This window comes from Orycteropus afer, unplaced genomic scaffold, assembly GCF_000298275.1.
Source record: "Orycteropus afer afer isolate SDZICR_OR568_19922 unplaced genomic scaffold, OryAfe1.0 scaffold00097, whole genome shotgun sequence".
Lineage (NCBI taxonomy): Eukaryota > Metazoa > Chordata > Mammalia > Tubulidentata > Orycteropodidae > Orycteropus > Orycteropus afer.
The window spans coordinates 9,113,751-9,131,288 of record NW_006921684.1 but is presented as its reverse complement, the minus strand read 5'-3'; the positions used below and the strand labels follow the sequence as shown (position 1 = coordinate 9,131,288).

The 17,538-nt window shown below is 38.3% G+C and overlaps 1 protein-coding gene and 1 pseudogene across 1 annotated transcript in view; both read left to right on the top strand.

Moving 5' to 3' along the window:
* The first annotated feature begins 2,718 nt into the window (after positions 1 to 2,718).
* On the top strand, positions 2,719 to 3,577 carry LOC103198580 (annotated as a pseudogene).
* Positions 3,578 to 5,226: 1,649 nt separating this feature from the next.
* TMBIM4 (transmembrane BAX inhibitor motif containing 4) overlaps positions 5,227 to 17,538 on the top strand; it is a 29,472-nt gene continuing 17,160 nt past the window's right edge. Inside the window, exons 1-3 of the mRNA XM_007942745.2 lie at positions 5,227 to 5,323; positions 11,861 to 11,969; positions 13,228 to 13,333. Of these exons, the coding sequence (XP_007940936.1) occupies positions 5,227 to 5,323; positions 11,861 to 11,969; positions 13,228 to 13,333 (312 nt within the window). The remainder of the gene's footprint in view (positions 5,324 to 11,860; positions 11,970 to 13,227; positions 13,334 to 17,538) is intronic.

The window sequence follows — 17,538 nt, the reverse complement described above, 5'->3', positions numbered from 1 at the left end:
ATCTTTGCTCTTCAGCACTTGAAAGAGATCTTTTGCAGCAGATTTGCCCAATGCAATATGTTGTCTGATGTCTTGACTGCTGTTTCCATTGGGTTGATTGTAGAACCAAGTAAAATGAAGTCTGTGACAACTTCACTCTTTTCTCCATTTATCATGATGCTGCTTATTGGTCCAGTTGTGAGGATTTTTTGTTTTATTTATATTGCAGTGTAATCCATACTGCAGACTGTAGTCTTCAATCTTCATCAGTAAGTGCTTCAAGTGATCCTCACTTACAGCGAGCAAAGTTGTATCATCATCATATCTCAGGTTGTTAATGAGGCTTCCTCCAATGTTAATGCCACGATCTTCTTTATATAGTCCAGCTTCTTGGATTATATGCTCAGCATACAGATTGAATAAGTATGGAGAAAGGATACAACCCTGATGCACTCCCTTCCTGATTTTAAACCATGCAGCCACTCCTTGGAAGGAAGGTTGGGCAATCTACTTCTGTAGTGATACTGCCTTGGAAACCCAAGGATGGGTCGTTATGAGTTGGGGCAACTTGAGGGCACATAACAACAACAACAACAGTGTCCCCTTGTTCTGTTTGAACAACAGCATCCCGGTCTATGTACAGGTTCCTCATTAATACAATTAAATGTTCTGGAATTCTCATTCAGTTCAGTGTTATCCATAATTTGTTATAGTGCTTTCCTTATTCGAGGTCTCTTTCCTTTCCATATAAAATTAGTGATTGTTTTTTCATATCCTTAAGGAACATTGATGGGATCTGGATTGGGACTGCATTGAATATACAGATTGCTTTGGGTAGTAATGACATTTTCACAATGTTCAATCTTCCTATCCACGAGCATGGGATGTTCTTCCATTTACGTAGATCTCTTATGGTTTCTTGAAGTAGTGTTCTTTAGTTTTCTTTGTACAGGTCTTTTGTGTCCCTAGTGAGATTTATTCGCAAGTATTTTATTTATGTATTTTTTGGGGTAGCTATTGTAAATGGTATTTATTTTCTTATTCCCTTTTCAGGAATCTCTTTGCTGGTGTAGAGGAATCCAACTGATTTTTAGATGTTGATCATGTATCCATCCACTATGCTAAATCTCTCAATTAGTTTCAATAATTTTTTTGCTGAGTCTCTTGGGTTTTCAATGTATTGAACCATATCATCAGTAAATAGGGATCGTTTTACTTCTTTCTTACCAATTTAGATGTCTTTGATTTCCCTTTCTTGCCTTATTGCTCTGGCTAGGACTTCCAATACAATGTTAAATAGAAGTGGTCATAGAGGGCATCCTTGTCTGGTTTCTGTTAGCAAAGGGAATTCTTTCATTCTCTCCATTGAGAATAATGTTGGCTGTTGGTTTTGCATACATGCCCTTTATTATGTTGAGGAATGTCACTTCTCTTCCCATTTTGCTGAGAGTTTTGATCAGGAATGGGTGTTGGATTTTATTAAATGCCTTTTCTGCATTGATTGATCATGTAGTTCTTTTCCTTTGTTTTATTTATGTGATGGATGATGTTGATTGTTTTTGTAATGTTGAACCATCCTTGCATACCCGATATGAACCCCACTTGATCATAATGTATTATTCTTTTGATATGTTGTTGGAGTCTGTTGGCTAGGATTTTGTTGAAGATTTTTGCATCTATAATCATGAGGGATGTTCATCTGTAGTTTTCGTTTTTAGTGATGTCTTTGCATGGTTTGGTATCAAGGTTATGCTTGCTTCATAAAATGAATTTGGGAGGATTCCATCCTTTTCTACATCCCGGAATAGTCTGAGTATAGGACATTGTTTTCAATTTAAGTGGTTAGAAACGCAAAGAAATAACACAGGAAAGAAAGGATATGACAAGGTTCCATTGTCGTTTGTGTTTCTTAGACTATATATAGTCTGCTTCCTGCAAAGTAAGTTCTGATTCATAAGAAAAGCCTGGCTCATTAGGGCTATCACCCCTACCCCTACCCCAGTTTACTTATTGGTAGGTAAAACATGCTTATCTTGTACTGACTTTTAATTCTAGCTAAACTCCTACTTATTGTAGGTCCAACAGAATTCTCTTCTCCTGGGGCATCTCGAACAGGACATGCAAGTAGATTGGTAAGGTCTGTAACCTAAAAACCTAACTCACTGCCATCAAGTTGGCTCTGACTCATAGCGACCCCTCCTTGGATTTCCGAGTCATTATCTCTACAGCAGTAGATTGCCCAGTCTTCCTTCCGAGGAGTGGTTGGTGGGTTTGAACCACCAGCCTTCTGGTTAATAGTCAAATGGCTTAGGCACTACACCACCAGAGCTCCTGGTAAGGTCTGTAGGATACCTCTGTTGTGCTCTCTCTTCTGCTCATGCTCATGCTCCATTGTGTCTGCAACTTTCACTTACAAAATTCACATTCAAAATAAGATTTTAATACTTTCAAGATGGGAATAGGGCTGATTCATCACAGAGCCACAGCTGGGCCAAGCCTGAGCCACTGCCACTGCCACATCACCGCAAAAGCAAGACAGAGGTTTAGACCACACTATCATGTCTTCTGCCCACCTTCACGAGAGAGAGAGAAAAAAACAACAAAAAACTTGGGAAAAATGGTATCTGCCAAAATTAGCAATAATTTGAGCTAAGATGAAATTTATAAAACTCAACAAATTGAAGCTTAATCCTCAAGAGCTGTAGTTACAGACCAGAAATTTGGACAGACTTCTTAAGACTTGAAGGAGGTATGCCTGGACTGGGCCAGGAGCCACATACATTTGGTTCTGCAGTGGACATAGCTGAACAAGTCTGTATCTCTTCCCTAGCATTGTTAAAAATGTTAAAACATGGTTGCACTAGAGTCCCAATGAAAGTTACGGGTCTGATGCTTGGAGAACGTGGTGATGATGTGTTTACTATGCCAAATTCAGGAACAGGTGTTAGTGTGAAGGCAGGTGATTAGGGTTTCAAGCCAAAATGCTCGCTATGTTGAAGCAGAAAGAAAGGCCTGAGATGGTTATTGGTTAGTATGACAGTCACCCTGGCTTTGGTTGTTGGCTGTCTGGTGTGGATATCAACCCTCAGCACTGAGTTTTGAAGTCCTGGAGAGAGCTGTGATGGGGTTGTGGATATCGTTCAGAGTATAAAAGGAAAAGTTGTTACTGATGCCTTCAGTGATCAATGCTAATATGATGGTCTTAGGACATGACCAAGATGAACAATAAATCTGGGTCATTTAAACATATCATCTATCCAGGCATTAATGCATGGACTAAACAGACATCATCACTCCATTACTATTAGTTAATGAACTGAACTAGAGGATGTTGCTAAATTTGCATAAGAGGAGTTGGATGAAAGGTTTGACAATTCAGGACTACAGTGAACATTGTAAACACAATTAATCAGTGGTAAAAGAGATGTTGGAATTACAGTAAGGTTGTAGAAGAAGCTAAGATGACACCTGAACAGCTGGCAATAAATGCTGGCAAGCAGGATCCCAAACATCATTTGGAGGCACATATGGATGTACTTATGACTTCAAATATATCCAGTGTTTAGCAGCTATGGTGGGTACTGTCTTATTTAAATAAAGCAATGTAAAAGCTATTAGTGATTTAAAGAAAAAAAAAAAAAAGAATTTCAAGATGGCAACAGTGGAGCATAAAACCAAGGGTGAGATTCTTCTGGTATCTTATTGTGGCATTTATTTACATTTCTCTGATTATTAATGACAGTATTTTTTCATACTTTTGTTGGCCATTTGGATTGTGTGTGTGTGTGTGTGTGTGTGTGATATGCCAAGTCAAGTCTTTTACTCATTTTTCTATTGGTTACCTTTTTCTTATTTTGTAACAATTGTTTTTATATTCTGGATGTAAGCTCTTTGTATATTACATATCTAGCAAATATCTTCTCCCACTCTATGGCTTTTTTACTCTCTTCTAATCGGAGGGTCGACGAAAGAGAGGGAGGCCTTCAAGGAGATGGATTGATATGGTGGCTGCGATGATGGCCTCAAGTATAGCAGGGATTGTGGGGCTGGCACGGGATCGGGCAGTGTTTCGTTCTGCTGTGCATGGGGTCGCTATGAGTCAGAAACGACTCGACGGCACTTAACAACAACAACAATGTATTTTGATTAGTAACGCAAAATGCAAGGCACTGCTGTCCAGTAGGATCCGACTCATAGAGACCCCTCCTTGGGTCTCTGAGGCAGTAGCACTATGAAGTTCCTAATTTTAATATAGTTTAATATGTCAATCTTTTCCTTTGTGGTTAAACACTATTTTATATCTGGCTCCAGAATTATTTGGCCTTCCCCCAAATCATGAAGATATTCTCCTATATCATCTTCTTGAAGTTTCATAGTTTTGCTTTTCACATTTAGATTTACAATCCATCTGGAAATTTTTTTTTGGTAATTGGTAAGAGATATGGGATGAAGATTGGCTAATGTTTTTAGTCAATAAAAGATGATTATCATTTAAAACAGAATCAAAACTGTATTCCCGGTGTGATTACTGAACGAGTGAGTGACTGAGATGAGTACTTGATGACATCACTACAATCATTTTTAGCAACTCTCCAGATAAGTTGTTGTTGTTATCTGCCATTGAGTCGACTCATAGCGACCCCTCCTTGGGTTTCTGAGGCAGTATCACTACAGATAGTAGATTGCCCACTCTTCCTTCTGAGGAGTGGCTGGTGGGTTTGAACCACCAACCTTCTGGTTACCAGTCAAGTGCCTTGGGCTCTACACCACCAGAGCCAGAGAAGAGGACTTTAAAAAGTTTGTGAAGGGAAATCTGAAAAAACTCTCACCTCAAATGATCCTGGAAAAATAATCCGTTTTTTCCCCCATCCTAACTTGAAGCAAGGAGCTCTGGGCAGCACAGTGGTTAAGGCACTAAGCTCCTAACTAAAAAGGTCAGAGGTTCGAACCCACCTGTTCCTCCATGGGAGAAAGATGAGGCAGTAGGCTTCCTAAAGATTTATAGTTTTGGAAACCATGTGAGGCAGTTCTAGGAGTCAGAAGCAACTTGGTGGCGGCGGAACTGGAGTAAGCTGAAACAGTCTGCTCCTCAGATTGCGGAAGCCAGATCATCGATTAGCTCCGGGCTCGCTCTGCCAAGCCGACTCGGCTAGTTTGGTCTGGATTACTTCATCCCGGAACTCGGTTAATGTCCGTTGTGGGTAGTGTCTCTGCTCTACAGAGGTGCCTGGAGGTTCTGTTGCCGCCATGGCGAACCCAGACTCTCGCTACCCCTCCTCCTCCATCGAGGATGACTTCAACTATGGCAGCTGCGTGGCCTCTGCCAGTGTGCACATCCGAATGGGTACGGTGTTCCGTCCTTCAGTCCTTACTGGCCGCCCCTCATCGGTCTTGCTGTGCTGTCGGCCTCTGTTGTTATGTGCGGTAGAGGCAGACCTGACTCATAGCGACCACTCATTGGGTTTTGGAGGCGGTATCACTGTGGAAGTAGATTGCCCAACCTTCCTTCCCAGGAGTGACTGGTGGGTTTGAACTGGTTAACAGTGAAGTGCCTTAGGCACTATGCTACCAGAGCTCCCCAGTTTGGTCGGCCTCCGGGAAGTCTAGGTAAAACCGCTCACAGCGCTCTTTCCTCTTCCTGGGGATCCGAGGGAGCGCCCTCCCCCAAAAGTTCGGAGGAAGAACTCCCCCCCTTTCCGAGAGGCTCCGAGAGGGCGTGGAGGGAGGCAGAGTGGCCCTTTATCTTTTAGCTCAGTGAGGAACCTATCCTGGAGCCGATACTACTTTTATCTTGTTTCTTTTTCAGTGCAGAGAAGGATGAAAACCTCTACAGCCATAATTTGGCATTCTTTATATTAAGAGAAAGTTAAGGGGTGTGTGTGTGTGTGTGTGTGTGTGAAAATAGGTTTATTATATGATCTCTGTAAAGTGCAACTGGAAGAAATTAACCTTTCTTTTGAACGTTCCAGTTTTGGGGCCACCTGGACGCGTCATAAGTTTCTATTTACTTGTCTGTCTTCACTGCGAGTGTGATATGCTCCAGAAGGGCAGGGATCCAGTCTCTCTTGCTCACTATTTTCTCTCCGCAGGACCTAGAACTCAACATTGTTTGATTATTATCTCTGAGGCAGCTCCTGAAAACGGAAGCTTCCTATGCAGTCAAAATACCGTGTTTTTGCCCCGCATGGTATTAGCTTTGTGATCCAGTATTTAGTGGGTGGTAATTAATTTGAATTTAAAATGCATAACTCCACGGAAGTGGAATATGTTGTTTGCACTAGTTCACCATTTGATTGGGAGCCCTGATGGCCTAGTGCTTAAGGCATTTGACTGCTAACCAGAAGGTTGGCGATTCAAACCCACCAGCCACTCCTTGGAAGGAAGGTTGGGCAATCTACTTCCATAGTGATACCACTTCCAAAACCCAAGGAGTGGTCACTATGAGTTGGATCCCACTCCATGGCAGTGAGTTTGGGTTTTTGTTTGTTCTTTTTTTTTTGGTTTCCATTTGATCATGTACATTGTTCCAGATTTTCATCCTATCTAAGCAGCTGGAACTTGCTCTTGGAAAGAAATTAGGAAGATAGTTCTCATGCACTAAGAATCTTGGTGTTCAGCATCTATATTTCTGGAATTAAATTTTAAAATATTTTGACAGATGAGCTCAACTTTTTAGTGTGTCTTTTTTAAACTAAGAAGGCATTCTGAATTTTCAACTGTAAAAAGGATGACAATGTGATACAATAGAGTAAGAAATGACAACTGAAGTCAGAATTCACTCAAAGGCAACTAACAACAACACTGGAAGTACCTACTGGGAAGTGGATTCCAATGCCTGGCTAACTCATAGATACCAAAGGGAGAATGATGGTCCCTGCTGGTCCCAAAAATGAGAAAGAGAGAGAGAATGAGTCACTTCAGGGAAGGGCAGGAATAGAAATTAAGTTTCTGTGGACATGGCATCAGGTGTGTGAATAGAAGGTATTCCTTAGGTCTTGGTGAGTCAAGGTACTTATTGCCAATATAAGGAAACATATTTGAATCATTAATATACATTTAAGAAACAAACTACATTTATCTAGTAACCCCATCATAGTTCATGGAAAGGCAGTGGAATAAACAAAAGTTTTAGAAGTCACAGTCCCTGTAATCAAGGCATTTCAGTTAGGCTGGCTACTAGCCAAACTAATCTGTGATAGAAACTTAATTAAAATTAAATTCTAACGTGCCAAATCAGAAGGGAGTTTAGGGAAGAGAGCCATAGTGTGTGAACTGGAATAATCTAGGAAAGCTTCAAGGAGGAAGTGGAACTTTGTTCCACAGGCTGAGATTCAGATACATGAAGGGAGCTCACTAAGAAAAGGAGTGGGCACTGGTGACGAGACAAGGAAAGGTGGAAACGCTATGCTGAATGCTAGAGACTGAAAGAATGACATTTTTCATTATGTTGGGGAATAACTAAAGTCTCTCTGATCTATTGTAGAAATACTAACCCTGGTATTTTGGTATAATTCTAAAATTTGTAGTAATTACCATTTTCCCTGGAATTACAATCCCCAAAATAATATACATCAATAGTTTATTGGAAGTTTAAGTTTCAAAACATTTGCCCAAGATAACATAGTTCTTTGCAGTGAAGTTGGAAGTAGAATTCAGATTTCATTATCCCTAGAGCTCAGGAGCGCTGGTAGCATAGTGCCTAAGGCACTTGACTACTAATCAGAAGGCTGGCGGTTCAAACCAGCTACTCCTCAAACCCACTAACTGCTCCTTGGGAGGAAGATTGGGCAATCTACTTCCATAGTGATAGCGCCTCGGAAACCCAAGGAGGGGTTGCTGTGAGTTCGGTCCGACTCGATAGCACAAAGCAAGAACAAGAGGAATGCTCTTTCCACCTGTCTGCATATGTACACTTAAAAGAACTAGCCCTGTGCTTGGTGTTTCTACTTCTTTCTTCCTTTGTAGGCCCCATAAAAGCTTTTCAATTTTATTCTAAGAGAAACCATTAAGAGGGTTTAAGCAAGGAGTCACGTAATATGGTTTCCTTTATAAAACACTACTCTGGCTGCTGTGTGAAGAGGGACGAGGTAAGGCAAGGGTGAAAGCATGGAGACCAGGTGGAGGGCTCCTCCAGTCATCCAGGTGGGAGATCATGCATACTTTGACTAGGGAGAGGGCAGAAGAGACTGAAAGAGGTGGACTTGTTCTACTTTTGAAAGCAGTAGCTATAGCACTTGCTGATGGGTTAGATATGAGGACAAGGAAAAGGAAGGGGAATCAAAGATGACTTCCTATGTGGAGGATGGTGGTGCTGGTCACTAATGAGAAGGCTGAGAGAAAGACAGCTTTGGGGTGGAGATTAAGAGTTCCTGTTGGGGACATGTTATGTCTGAGATGCCAAGCAGAAGAGAGATCAGGACTCAGAATAAAAATTTGGAAGATAAAATTGTTTGGCTAGTATTTTTATACTGCATCTTTTTTTCCCTGTGTATGTCCTTTGCCACATCTATGTTAGTTATTCAAAATGAGTATCAAATGTTACTTTTTTGCCTGAGATTCAATTTAAGGTCCCACTGTTATGCCACCAGAGCTCCTCTTTTTTTTTTTTTTTTTTAATTGTTAAAGTGTGTAGAAAAAGTTAGTCTGGAATACCTGCATAAGGATAGTTTCTTATGATGAATTTATAGACTTACCATAGATTTCTTTAAAATGTTTTTTATTAGAAAAGCAGTAAATAGTCACACTGGCCAGAGAAAACCATTATTAACACCCTGGAATATATTCTTCCAGTCTTTTATTACATATGAAATTGTGTACATACTCACCCATATACACAAATAAACATTAGATCTTTCTGTGTGTACTGTTTTGAATTGTAAAAACATTCCATAAAATGGTAAGACTTAACAGTAACTTTCACTGTTTGGTCAAGAATATATATCAGAAAGAGTAGATTTGAGTTACATAATGAGGTATCAAAAATAAAGAATTTTTTTTTCCAGTCCAGACAATCCCTTGGGGGAATCATAGTTTGATCTTTAATAATTAAATTTGCAGAAAGATAGCCTGTAACATCGCCCATGGCAATAATATGTATATACATATTTCTCTGTTTTTAAGAAAAAGATGGAAATGACCTCAAACCTAAAGACATCAGGGCCTTTTTTAGGAAAGTAAGTTGTAGCTCTGTTTTGGACATAAGCACTATTTTCTTTTTTGTTGTTCAAATATATCTATGCTAAAGGACAACTGATTCTATAAATCAATGGTTAAATTTTAGGTTCAGTAAAATCTGTTTAAGACACCAAATGCCATTGACTGGGCTCCTGACTCACGGCAACCCCAGGTACAACAAAATGCTGCCTGGTCCCTATGACAAGTTTCAGATTGCACCACTGTGATCCACAGGGTTCTCATCAGTTGATATTTTCCGAAGTAGATTGCCAGGCCTTTTTTCTTAGTTCTTTAGTCTGGAAGCTCTGCAAAAACCTGTTCAGCACTATGTTGTTAAGTGCTGTTGAGTTGGACCCGACTCATCGGGACCCCTCCTTGGGTTTCTGAGGCAGTATCACTACGGAAGTAGATTGATTGCCCCATCTTCCTTCCAAGGAATGGCTGGTGGGTTTGAACCACCAGCCTTCTGATTAGCAGTCGAGTGCCTTAGGCACTATGCTACCAGAGCTCCTATTCAGCACTATAGCAACATGTAATGCTCTTGTTAGGAACTATGTATTTTAGAAAGCGTTCCAGAGGGAAAAATTGTTAAGATTTAATGTTTGAGCATTAAAAGGATTAAATCTTTATTGTTGTTGTTGTTGTGTGCCATCGAGTCGGCCCCGACTCATAGCAACCCCTCCTTGGGTTGCCAAGGCAATATCACTACGGAAGTAGATTGCCCAGTCTTCCTCCCGAGGAGTGGCTGGTGGGTTTGAACCACCAGCCTTCTGGTTAGCAGTCAAGTGCCTTAGGTACTATGCTACCAGAGCTCCTTAAATCTTTATTATTCATGAAAATTGTTTTATTTTTTATAAAAGATTTATTTTATCATTTGATAATTTGTTGACATGCCATCAAAGCAATTCATCCTTCATTGGGAAGACAGGTCTTTTGTAGGAATTTTTGTAAAAGGAATTTCACAACATCTACCCATGAGTATTGTCATGACAGACAAGAGACAACAGCACATCTTCTATTGTTGGGTAAAAGTCATTCAACAAGGATTTTATCGCCTGTCTAAGCACAGTGTTCTCAGTAGGTTGTGGCTTTATCATTCTTTGTCAGAATTGTATTTTTTTCTCTTCCATGACTAGCAAAAGTCACCATTCATTCATTCAATGTATATTTATTTAAGAACAAATAAAATTTAGTGGGTATTCTGTGCAATGAGTTGCAATTGACTTGATGGTAGTGGTTTTTTTTTTTTAAATTATATACTGTGCTGAGTGCTATTGTTATTGCTAAGTGGTGTTGAGTTGATTCTGACTGACGGTGACACAATGCAACAGAGCAGAACTGCCCCATAAGGTTTTCTAGGCTGCAGTCTTTATGGGAGCAGATTGCCAGGTTTTTATCCCACAGAGTTGCTGGGTAAGTCTGAACCTCCAACCTTTTGTTAGCAGCTGAGTGCTGCTGAGGTATGGAAATGATTAAGACATGTTATTATTAGGGAACTTTCAGTCTTTATAGTTTAATGGATGTGAGGGTCAAATAGAGTTATCAGTTACAAAATAAAGTGATTAGATCTCTTGGGGGCATGAAGGAGGAATATCTGCTTTAGACCAGAGGCTGAATCTTTTTTGTTGTTAAAAATATACATAGTAAAACATACACCAATTCAACATTTTCTACATGTACAATTTGGTGACATTGGTTACATTCTTCAAATTGTGCCACCATTCTTGATGTCCTTCTCCAAATCATTTTGCCACCATTAACATGAACTCATTGTGGGGGCTGACTGTTGAAAGATGATTAGCAGTTAAGCAGGACATGAAGGGAGAGGGATATTATCAGTATGTGTATATGGAAAGTAGGTGGAGACTGCTGTTAACATTTCACTTCCGAAGATGGGTGGGTAGATTCTTGGGTGTTCATTGTATTATTTATACCATCTGTATGTCAGAAGACTTTTGTGATGATATTTTCTTAATCATTAGGACTTGGCGTTCATTTATTTATGTTAGTAATAAAATATTCAGAAAGGAAGGAATTTCCTGTTGTATAGAATTAGGGGCAGCTGTAGTATATGTGCAGTCTATTTTCTGTAGTGATGCTGCCTTAGAAACTCAAGGAGGGGTTGCTAAGAGTTAGATCTGACTCAACAGCAGTGAGTTTGGTTTGGTTTTTGGTACTGTATGTGAGGAATAAAAGTAGATGAGTGAAGTTTATATATTTACCTTTTAAGGATAAAATTCATTTTAGGGAAAGTTTTTTACTGCTGTGGAAATTAAGAATTTTTGAAAAAAACTTGTATGTAACCATATGCTTTCTATTAACTCCTTTCCAGTTTCAGAACAGAATCTTTCTTTTAAAATGTCTTGTTTTCAATCTTTCATTTTTGTCGTATGCTGTTGTATACAAACAAGCATTTAATACTTTTTGATTTTGATGAAAATGTTTACATTCTGGCCCACTGACTTAATGTTAATTCTTTAATATGCTCATGCTTTTTGGAGGATCAGATATAGGTATCGTTGACAATTTCTGAATCACTTTGGAAGCTTTTTGTTGTTTCTACTTTTAGTTACAGAATACATTATTTGTATTAAGATTAAAGAATGCATGGAATAAAAGCTTAGTTTTCCTAGGAAAAAATTTGATTGTAGAAATATGATAGACATGTAAGAAAATAATCATGTAATTTTTTCTTTCATTCTTTCAGCCTTTCTAAGAAAAGTTTATAGTATCCTTTCTCTGCAAGTTTTCTTAACTACAATGACATGTACAGCTTTTTTATACTTTAAGTCTGTACGGACATTTGTACATGAAAGGTAAGCTAATGAGATGATTTTTAATCATTTCCAGACATTGCATATGATCAAGAGGGCATATTATAAGCAAAGTTCATTATTTTTTTTCTGTAAGCGTTTGAGACGGGAGTATAAGAAAAGCTTATCATCTGACTCTTACAAGATTTGTTTTGTTTTTATAAGGAAAATGCCCCATAACTTGGTTATTTACCTCTCTATTGATTTTAGTTTATATTATTTTAGTCTTAAACTTTTATCTCCTGAGATACTAAGTATTTTTACTACATGAAATTTATCTTTTTGAGTCTTAATTTTTTAGTTTTAAAAACTAGAAAATGTCCTCTTGCCTCATTCACCTTTATATTCCCAAACTCTAAGACAGTGTTTGGAAAAGATTTATTTATTTATAATTAATTAATTAATTAAATGTTGGTTCATGACTAGTATAATTTTATGGGGAAGTTTTCAAAAGAGCTACATTTGATTAACCCCTAATTCATTTAAGATCTGACTTCCACAATAATTATTTTCATGGTTAAAGTAATGTAAGTTTTTTAGATTAAAGGAAAGGAAAAATTAGAACATGAGGTTTTCTTAGAAGTTTCTATTCTCTCTCCCTGCAAAAAAAAAAAAAAAGTGTTAAGCTGTTAGTTTGTTATTCAGGGTAACCTCTTTAATTAAATTATACCCATATGGTAAAGACTCTGAAAAAGAAATTAGGTACAAAATTTATTATTTAATAGTCTTACTTATTGTATTTTAGTTAAAAAGATTGCATGCTAATTGTAAAAAAGAAAAAGAAAAAAAATTCAAATATGATAGAAGCTCCTGAAGGAAAAGTCCCCCCTATTCATTGTGGGGGAGCTCTGGTAACGTAGTGCCTAAGGCACTTGACTGCTAACCAGAAGGCTGGCAGTTCAAATTCACCAGCCACTCCTCGGAAGAAAGGTTGGACAATCTACTTTTGTAGTGATACCGCCTCAGAAACCCAAGGATGGGTAGCTATGAGTCAGGTCCAACTTGAAAGCACATAACAACAACATCATTCATTGTGGACTATTTGTATTGCTCCTCTTCTCTACTTCACTTTTCTAGATGTAATAATTACCTCAACTTTTCTAGATGTAAAAATTTCTGTTGACAGTTTGGTATGGATCTTTCTAGACATTTTTTTCCCTGTATTTTCATAAACACATAACTTAGACATGTTTTATTAAGTTGGATTATGCCATTTATGCTATTTTGAACTTGAAGTCACTTGTAATATTTTGTCTTTCAGTCCTGCCTTAATTTTGGTGTTCACCCTTGGATCTTTGGGTTTGATTTTAGCATTGACTCTGAACAGACATAAGCATCCCCTTAATCTGTACCTGCTTTTTGGATTTGTGAGTACTCTGACAATGTCTATTCTTTAATATTCCTTCCTAAGTTTTATTTAATTGTATGCATGTACATATATAACAACAGCAGAACAAATTTACTTTTCTTTTTTTAATTACAGTATTTTAGAATATTACTTGTAATTTTGTGGTTCTCTACTCTTTAATTCTGCCAGTTTCCAAGGTTTTTTTGGTCAATATTATGATATAGTGAAAAAATATTGAATTGGAATCAAATGACCTACATTAGCTACTGTCTGGTTATACGACATTTGGTAAGGCACTTAGCTTTTTTGTACCTAAGTTTCTCATATGTAAAATGAAAATATTAAGATGGATAATCCCTGTGATACTTCTGCCTTGAGGAAAAAATTGTATTGCAGCCTTAATTTCATAGAACTGGAAATCTTTATGATTTAACTCCTCAGTGTAATTTTTATCTTATTGCTATGTTCTTTTATAGGATCATTTTACCCAAGTGTTTTGTTTTATTAACTTCTTTTAAAACCATAGTTGGGTGGAATCAATTTTAAGTCATATTTGTTGAGTGATTTGTGAAAAATAAAACCCTATAAGCTTTTATTACATGCATTCTTTAAGTCTTAATCCAAATAATGTATTCTGAATCCTAGTCAACAGAATGCAACAACCTATCAAAAAAAACACATCGTGACTAAGTGGGAGTCATACCAGGTATGCAAGGATGGTTCAACATCAGAAAAACAATCAGTGTAATCTATCACATAAACAAAACAAAAGAGAAGAAGCATATGATTATATCAATTGATGCAGAAAAGGCATTCAATAAAATCCAACACCCATTCCTGTTCAAAACTCTCAAGAAAATAAAGATAGAAGGGAGAATCCTCAACACAATAAAAGGCACATATGCAAAACCAACAGGCAACATTATTGTTAATGGAGAAAGACTCAAAACATTCCCATTGCAAACAGGAACCAGACAAGGAAGCCCTCTATCACAATTTCTATTTAACATTGTATTGGATGTCCTAGCCAGGGCAATAAGGCAAGAAAGAGAAATAAAAGGCATCCAAATTGGCAAAGAAGAAGTAAAGCTATCTCTGTTTGCACATGACATGATCCTATACACAGAAAACCCAAGAGACTCAGCAGAAAAAAATTACTGGAATAGAAAGGTTCAGCTAAGTGGCAGGATACAAGGTCAGCATGCAAAAATGAGTTACATTCCTCTACATCAGCAAAGAGGCCTCTGAAAAGGAAATAAGGAAAACAATACCATTTATAATAGTCACCAAAAAGATAAATTACTTAGGAATAAATCTTATCAGAGACACAAAAGACCTATACAAAAAAAAACTACAAAATACTACTAGAAGAAACTGCAAGGGATCTACATAAATGGAAGAACATGCCTTGTTCATGGATAGGAAGACTGAATATTGTGAAAATGCCAATACTACCCAAAGCAATCTATACATTTAGTGCAATCCCGATCCAGATTCCACCAACATTTTTTAAGGACATGGAAAAACCAATCACTAATCTGACACTCCTGGATCGCAAAAGCTACTATACAGCCACAGTAGTCAAAACTGTGATATTGGTACAATGACAGACAGAACAGCTGAACAGAATCAAAAACCCAGAAATATACCCATCTATCTATAGACAGCTGATATTTGACAAAGGGCCAAAACCCATTAAATGGGGGGGAGTGATAGCCTCTTTAACAAACGATGTTGGCAAAATTGGATATCCACTTGCAGAAAAATGAAACAAGACCCATACCTTATCCCATACACAAAAATGAGCTCAGGTTGGATCAAAGACTTAGATGTAAAACCCAAAACTATAAAGCTTATCAAAGATAAAATAGGTGCAAATCTAGGGGCCCTAATCTATGGCATAAATAGATTATCAAGCATACCCCAAAATGCACAGGCAGTGGAAGAGAAGCTAGATGACTGGGACATTTTAAAAACTAAATTCTTATGCCCATTGAAAGTCTTCTCCAAAATAATAAAAAGAGAACCCGCAGACAGGGAAAAAATTTGGCTATGATGTATCTGACAAGGAATTTATCTCTGGAATTTATAGAAAAATGCAACACCTCAACACCAAAAAAGACAACCTAATTCAAAAATGAGCAAGGGATATGAACAGACACTTCGCTAAAGATGTTATAATGGTGGGCAACAAACACATGAGGAAATGCTCATGATCATTAGCCATTAGAGAGATGCAGATCAAAACAACAATGACATATCATCTCACCTCAGCAATAGCAGCGGGGTTCAATAAGACAGAAAATAACAAATGCTGGCGAGGTTGAAGAGAGATTGGAACTCTCATACACTGCTGGTGGGACTGCAAAATGTTACGACCATCGTGGAAAATGGTATGGTGTTTCCTCAAAAAACTGAAAATAGAAATACCATTTGAACCAGCAATTCCACTACTAGGAATATATCTTAAAGAGGTGAGAGACAGAATACAAACAGACATGAGCAAACCCATGTTGATCACAGCCCAATTCACTATAGCAAAGAGACGGAAATAACCTAAATGCCCATCAACAGATGAATGGATTGCCAAACCATGGTACAGTCACACAGTGGAATACTATATGCAACATTAAAGAATAATGAAGAATACATGAATCATCTCACAATGTGGATAAATTTGTAGCACTTTATGCTGAGTGAAATAAGCCAATCACAGAAGGACAAATATTGTAAAAAGTCAAGAAAAGGTTTACTTAGGGAAGGAAATTTCCTTTGTTGGTTACCAGGGATGGGACGGAAGGGGAAGGAAAATTTCAGACTAGTTGGGGGTCACATGTCGATTTAGATGAGGGGTGGGACGGTGTGGAAAGAGTCTGTGACCAGCATGATGATGCTGGGGAACGGAAGGACACTGAAACATGCACATAAGATATAGACAGCAGAGACAAATACTATTACGTGCACAATACTGCATTACTACTAACACCAAACACCAGGCTATGGATAAATACATAGACAGGTGAGAAGATCAGGTGGAGGTAGGCATACAGAAATATACCCTAGACCAAGGATAGATTTGGCTAAAGATGATCTTACATATGCACTTGTGCTACAAAATTAGCCACTTACATTACAGAAACAACAGAAGATAGAGTTGGAGTAACTTCTCAGAGACAACCAAACACCTTGAGAGAGAGACTGGGCCTGCAGACCCAGGACCGTAGTCTCAGGGAACATCATGCTCAACTGGCACAGCATAGTACATAAAAATCTTGTTCCACAACCTACTTTGGTGAAAGTGACTGGGGTCTTAAAAGCTTTTGAGTGGCCATCTAAGATGCAACTATTGGTCTCCTTTTGTCTGAAGCAGAGACGAGTGAAGAAAATCAAAACCAAAAAAACTCACTGCCATCGAGTCAAATTTGACTTATAGCGACCCCCATTGGGTTTCCAAGGAGCTAAATTTTTACAGAAGTAGATTGCCCAGTCTTCCTTCCACGGAATGGCTGGGGGGTTTGAACTGCCAACCTGCTGGTTAGCAGTCAAATGCCTTAGGCACTGTGCCACCAGAGCTCCAAAGAAGATCAAAGGCATCTGGAAACAATTAGCCCAAGGATGAGATGGTCCTCAATGGACTACGAGGACCTCAGCCTTCATGACCCCCAGACCAGAAGAACTAGATGGTGCCTGGCTACCAATGCCAACCGCTTGGAAAGGGATTGGCTCTCAGCCCAACAGTAGAAAGACCTACATGCAGAACACCTACCCCAGGGAGATCTACCCACCTACTCTAGGGAAATACACCCCTCAGATAAATCAGCCATGAGACTCCAGAGGGGCAGCATTCACATAGAGGGAAAGTTGGATAGACTGGAATGCATAGTTAACAAGGGCACAGGGAGGGAGTAGTCACAGGGAGGGGAGGAGAGGAGAGTTTTTTATGGCTGGGGATGGTAATGGGGTGTGAAATCAAATGTGCATGAACTATTGAATGTAAATCAAATTTGCTTTGTAAATTTGCACCCAAAGCACAATGAAAAAAACAAATAATGTATTCAGTAATTAAAACTAAAAACAAACTAAAACCACCTATAAAAGCTCATTCTTTTTCTTTAACTTTTTTTTCATTTGGGTAAAATTTTACAAAGGTTCATATTTACATTTAACAGTTCGTACACATTTTGTTTTGTGACACTGTGTAATCCCACAAAACTCATTCTTTTT